Source organism: Hyla sarda, chromosome 1 (genome assembly GCF_029499605.1).
Source record: "Hyla sarda isolate aHylSar1 chromosome 1, aHylSar1.hap1, whole genome shotgun sequence".
Taxonomy (NCBI): Eukaryota; Metazoa; Chordata; class Amphibia; order Anura; family Hylidae; genus Hyla; species Hyla sarda.
This window is the reverse complement of record NC_079189.1, coordinates 376221833-376227832: the sequence shown is the minus strand read 5'-3', so window position 1 is coordinate 376227832 and position 6000 is coordinate 376221833. Positions and strand designations below refer to the sequence as shown.

Genomic DNA, 6000 nt, shown 5'->3' with positions numbered 1-6000 from the left:
TCTCCATTGAAAACCGTATGGAACCGTAATGTAAACCGTATGCATTGACTCTCCATTGAAAACTGTATGGAACCGTAATGTAAACCGTATGCATTGACTCTCCATTGAAAACTGTATGGAACCGTAATGTAAACCGTATGCATTGACTCTCCATTGAAAACCGTATGGAACCGTATTGTAAACCGTATGCATTGACTCTCCATTGAAAACCGTATGGAACCGTAATGTAAACCGTATGCATTGACTCTCCATTGAAAACTGTATGGAACCGTAATGTAAACCGTATGCATTGACTCTCCATTGAAAACCGTATGGAACCGTATTGTAAACCGTATGCATTGACTCTCCATTGAAAACCGTATGGAACCGTAATGTAAACCGTATGCATTGACTCTCCATTGAAAACCGTATAGAACCGTATTGTAAACCGTATGCATTGACTCTCCATTGAAAACCGCATGGAACCGTATTGTAAACCGTATGCATTGACTCTCCATTGAAAACCGTATGGAACCGTAATGTAAACCGTATGCATTGACTCTCCATTGAAAACAGTATGGAACCGTAATGTAAACCGTATGCATTGACTCTCCATTGAAAACAGTATGGAACCGTAATGTAAACCGTATGCATTGACTCTCCATTGAAAACCGTATGGAACCGTATTGTAAACCGTGTGCATTGACTCTCCATTGAAAACCGTATGGAACCGTATTGTAAACCGTATGCATTGACTCTCCATTGAAAACCGTATAGAACCGTATTGTAAACCGTATGCATTGACTCTCCATTGAAAACCGTATGGAACCGTATTGTAAACCGTATGCATTGACTCTCCCCCATGTGTACGGTGCAGCAGAACCCCATTTCTGAGCTGAGTATTTCAGGGTGTGAATACCGTCTAATGTGTGTGGCCAGTGTTTCCCCAATAGTGTTGGGCGCGAATATTCACATTTCAAATTTTTATCGCGAATATTGTGAATATATTCGCTATATATCTGAAATTACGACTATTCCCTTTTTTTCCCCTCATATGCGCATAAGTAAATATTCTCATATTCCTTCTTTTCACTTGTGGGCCAATTAGAATGATGCAGATACACTTGTCATAGGTTATCAATAACATCCATAGCAACCAATAGTAAAGTTGCCCACCCCCTCACTGTTTTCTTCCTCGAATATGCAAATATGCGAATATTCACATATGCGAATATAATGAATAAGCGAAATTTGTGAATATAGAACAAATATTTGTCTAATATTCGCAAAATATTGTGAATTCGAATATGGGCAATGCCGCTCATTACTATTTCCCAACCAGGGTGCCTCCAGCTGTTGCAAAACTACAACTCCCAGCATGCCCGGACAGCCGTTGGCTGTGCGGGCATGCTAGGAGTTGTAGTTTTGCAACAGCTGGAGCCACCTTGGTTGGAAAACACTTTTTTTAATATGAATTTTTGAGCCAAAGCCAGGAGCGGATCCACATAGAAGGAAAGGTATAAATACTTCTATCCTTTGTATCCACTGCAGCTCCAAAACCGCCATGTGTGACTGCAGCCTTATGGGGGCGTTCCCCCTTTCATCTATCCCCAAGCAGAAGCCCCATAATACCCGGCCATAGATTCTACTATTATAAACACACACGCTGCTTGACGCTCCCGGCCCCACGTTACTTTGATTGACAGTCAGGCAGCTACTTCTCCATCTCGCCGCCCTTCCCACTCTGCTGCCACTTAGCTCCTCCCACGCCCTGACGCTATTGGCTGCCCGTTGCGCCCTGCAGTCCGGGTGGAAGGCTTCCCCAGGAACGACAAGGGGAGAGCACTGATTGGCTGCAGCGCCGAGGCGACGTCATGACCCCACGTTGGTCCAGCAGCGCGGTGATTGGCCGGGGCGCGCCGAGCCTAGCATGGTCGGGGCGGGGCCGGGTTCTGGTTAGCTGGAGGAGTGTGAAACCGCGTGTTAATGTAACCAGTTGTGGAGAGGAGAGGGCGGCCCGAGTGTGTTCCGTGTCCCGTGCTGACAGTCCGACTCTCCGCCGAGGCCTGGATCCCGTGTTGGGGCGTCGAGTCTCCGGTGATAGCGCCGCCGCTGGGTTTTGGTGTGTTGAGAGAAGTTGGCGAGGAGGCTGTGCCCGTACCGGGGAAGGTGGGGGATGAGCGCTAGATAGCACCGGGATAAGGCTTTGTGCTGTGGATGGTTACTGCTCGCCGCCCGGGCTGCTGAGAAGAACCTGTCCGGATCTGCCGCCAAGCCTTGTGGATCTATCCGCTTTTCCTCGGAAACTTGTATAGCCCGGAAAGTTTTGTGGGCAGCTCGGTGTGTGGCCCCCCGGGCAGGGAGCGCCAGGGTCCGGGTTGTGTCGTTGTTCTGTGCAGACAAAGGACGCCCCGTAGTGAGGAGGAGGAGGATGCTGGCGGGCTGGGCTCGGTGCTTGTAGCTCCCGCCACCCGCACTCTTCTACCGCTGGAGTTACCGCAAGTCGTCAAGAATTGAGCTACAAAGGGGCAAAGCGGCGGCTGGGAGAGCCATGTTTCCCCAGAGCAGACACCCGGTGAGTGGGGGCATTGTGTGTGTGTGTGTACTGGCCTCACTCATGGCTGCCATCTGTTGTGTGCAGGGGGGCACATACTTATCTGCCAGCCTGGTGATCCCCATCCAACTTCCTGGTTACAGTGCACACACAAGCAGCTTTATTCCTCTCTAGTGTCCCCACGTGGGGAGAGCACAGCCTCCTGCCTCTCCACTGCCCCCTGGCTGCTGTCACCTGGATGTGTCACCTCATGGATGGACCTGATACCCCAGTGCCAAATTACTGCTATAGCATTGGGGTCTTTAGGCCTAGGTGTGAGTTCTGCCTCTATACCCCATGTGGCAGTGTGCCTCCAGCTGTTGCAACACTACAACTCCTAGTATTGTCGCTTGAGCTGGCTACTTACAGGGGACAATGGCACGCTTTGGACTGTGTATAGCCAGGACTCCACAAGCCCTTGACCAGTGCCCAAGGTAGTGTTTGCCAACCAGGGTGCCTGTGGCTGTTACAAAACTACAACTCCCAGCATGCCTGGACTTCCTTTGGCTGGTTGGGAAATACTGGTATAGAGGTAGTTTACACACTCGGGTCCTGTAGGCCGCAATACTATAATATTCTAAACTGCCCACAGTAAGATTGGGCCCAGGACCTATAGTCTTGTATGAGATCAATCAATTAGTCCTTGACCAATGCCTAAGGTAGTGTTTTCCCTACCAGGGTGCCTCCAGCTGTTGTAAAACTACAACTCCCAGCATGCCCGGACAGAAGTTTTTTTTTTTTTTTTTTTTCTTGGCATACTGGGAGTTGTAGTTTTGCAACAGCTGTAGGCACTTTGGGGAAACACTGGCCTAAGGCTGTGGTCACATGACTGTTAGTATACAATTTGCGTTTATGTGTAGACAGCACTTCTATTGTATACATGATTTGAATGCATTAATGTATAGTGAAATGTTTCTTTCTCATAAATCTATTTATTTATCTATTTCCATGTTAGTATGCATGCGATACGATTGGTCTTTACTGTATTGTAAAATAGAAATTAAATATACACTTAAGCTATGGACAGAAGTGTAGGCTTTTGCGCCTCTGTCCCACAAAGTATAAAGACAAAACTTTAGTCAAAAGCATGCACTTTGGCGCTCTATTTTGTCAATTGAAGTCAGAGGGCACGTAAAGCGATGCGTTTATTTTTCTGACTGAAACGTGCATGCTTGACTGTATTTCTGAATGATGTGTGTGGTCCTCGGAGGGAGCTCGGGCCTACTAGCAGGTCTGACTCCTTATTGGCGGTTCTGTAGCACTAGCTCCGCCGCTGGAGGGTATGACGTTTACACCTTGGCTAGTTAGGCTCGGATGTCAGAGTTGTCACCCCATGTGTATATTGTGGTGGGGAAGGCAGCTATTTATATGGTCACAGCTGGGGGGTTGGAACAATGTGTCACACCTATCCGTCCAGAGAAAAATATTGGCTGTGTTTGCTGGTAATCTTTTCATTCCGGACTCGGAGGAGTTAATCGTCGCTCCTGCTTTGCTTGGCAAGTCATATGGAAACATTTCTTGGTGGCTTCTATGAGACCGTTGTGGGAATAAGACTGCGGGGTATTATGTCTGCTTTGCCTCCAGTATCATTCGAGTGGAAGCTGTATTGAAGTTTTTGTTTTAATATTTAATTTCATTCCTGTCTTTTGGTTCCTCAGACGCCGCACCAGGCCGCAAGCCAGCCATTTAAATTCACCATCCCGGAGTCCTTGGACCGGATTAAGGAGGAATTTCAGTTTCTCCAAGCGCAGTATCACAGGTGAGTATCTAAAGCCTGGAGGATGGAGCTATACCATGTGTGTGTGTAGCACCTATTACCTGTCTCCAGCTGCTGCAGAACTACAACCCCCAGCATGCCCTGGTCATTCCACATGCTGATAGTTGTAGTTCTGACACAGCTAGGGAGCTACATGTTTTGAGTTTACTATCCTATTAACTCAAGCTTCAAATAGCTTAAGGTCAGCCCTTGTAATAGAGAATTAGATTCTATTTTTTCTTTCTTGTATCCCCTGCTATGATGGTGTAATATGAGCTGTCACAACATGTGGTGCTACTTTACGGGGACATGAACGTCTTTGCGTCCATGGTCCTGGGCAATGGGGTTATGGTGATGGGAAGAATGTGTGTTTTTGGGAATGCGGGACTGGAAACTCACAACCTGGTAGATACCTGCCAACAGGCTCGCCACTGGTACCGTAACTGTCTTCATATTAGTGTTATGGAATTGTCCAAATGCTGCGTCAACTAAGCCATGAGCACCACAAAACCAGGATGTGATGCCAGGGGCATCCCTTCACGATAGATGTGAGGCAACATCTCTACCAGGGCTGTTCTAAAGAATCCTATAGCAAATGCTTTAATTTCAGTGGGATGGGCCAACAGTCTTATTTTTTGGAGGGGGTGTCCTGACAGAAGACGTTTGGGGTGGGGGGTAGTAATCAGGCAGCTGGATATCAAGCAGGAGGTAAAGTCTTCATTAGAGGTGTCTGGCAGCAGCTCATTCTCCTCTGCCTACTGGGAACTTATGTACACTTGACCTTAGAGCAGTGGTCTTCAACCTGCGGGGGTTGGGAGTTGTAGTTTTGCAACATCTGGAGGTCAACAGGTTGGAGACCACTGCCTTAGAGTATGTATAAGGAAGGGGGCACGGAGAACTATGTGGGAACAGCTTTTGGTCCTTGAAAGCAATCTGAAGGCGTATGGCCATCTTATAATGCTGCTTAGCTTTATTAGGTTACACAAGTGGTCTCCAAACTTTGGACCTCCAGCTGTTGCAAAACTACAACTCCAAGCATGCCCTGAAAGCCAATGGCTGTCCAGGTAAGCTGGGAGCTGTAGTTTATCAACATGTGCTACTGGCCCTTTGATCTATTTACCAAATGCTTGATGGATGAGACTTATGAAAACCTGTGCAGAGGGAAAGTGGTGCCGTTGCCCATAGCAACCTATCTATCGATCTATCTATTTTTTTAACTTTATTTTGTCTTAAAATGAAGAAAGCGATCTGACTAGTTGCTATGAGCAACACCACCACTTTTGATCAATCTCCCATACTGTTTTTGTGCATGGGAGACCACGTTTTGAGTCTCATGCAGACAGCAGATATGTTCAGGGATTGGACCAAAGTAAAGTTAAATTTGGTGGGGGGGGGAGATGTTATGTTTGGAAGGAGTGTTTTTTGTCTATTTTTTTGGCACAGTTGTTGCCTCAAAAGTTTGCATCTTTTGAAAGAGTATTTGTAAGGTGGTCAACAGTAGTCAGCTTTTCATATTGGATTGGGGAGTGCTCATAAATTTACTATGTGCACTTAAAAAAAAACAAAAAAAAAAAACTTCCAGAATTCTGCTACAAACTGTACTCCAAGAAGGCCCAATCCACACTTGGTAAAGTGCCCATGCAGAGCTATTATTGGATGCCATTTAATCTGC

At 46.8% G+C, this 6000-nt stretch overlaps 1 protein-coding gene across 4 annotated transcripts in view; it reads left to right on the top strand.

Annotated features, from left to right (window-relative positions):
• The first annotated feature begins 1850 nt into the window (after window positions 1-1850).
• Window positions 1851-6000, top strand: part of TLE1 (TLE family member 1, transcriptional corepressor) — a 51945-nt gene continuing 47795 nt past the window's right edge. For 2 of the 4 annotated variants that reach the window (XM_056523713.1, XM_056523706.1), the window contains exons 1-2: window positions 1852-2554; window positions 4231-4331. In XM_056523713.1, the coding sequence (XP_056379688.1) occupies window positions 2531-2554; window positions 4231-4331 (125 nt within the window). In that variant the 5' untranslated portion in view covers window positions 1852-2530. Of the gene's footprint in view, window positions 2555-4230; window positions 4332-6000 lie in introns of all 4 variants that reach the window. The other 2 variants (XM_056523732.1, XM_056523722.1) reach the window with 2 other exon arrangements.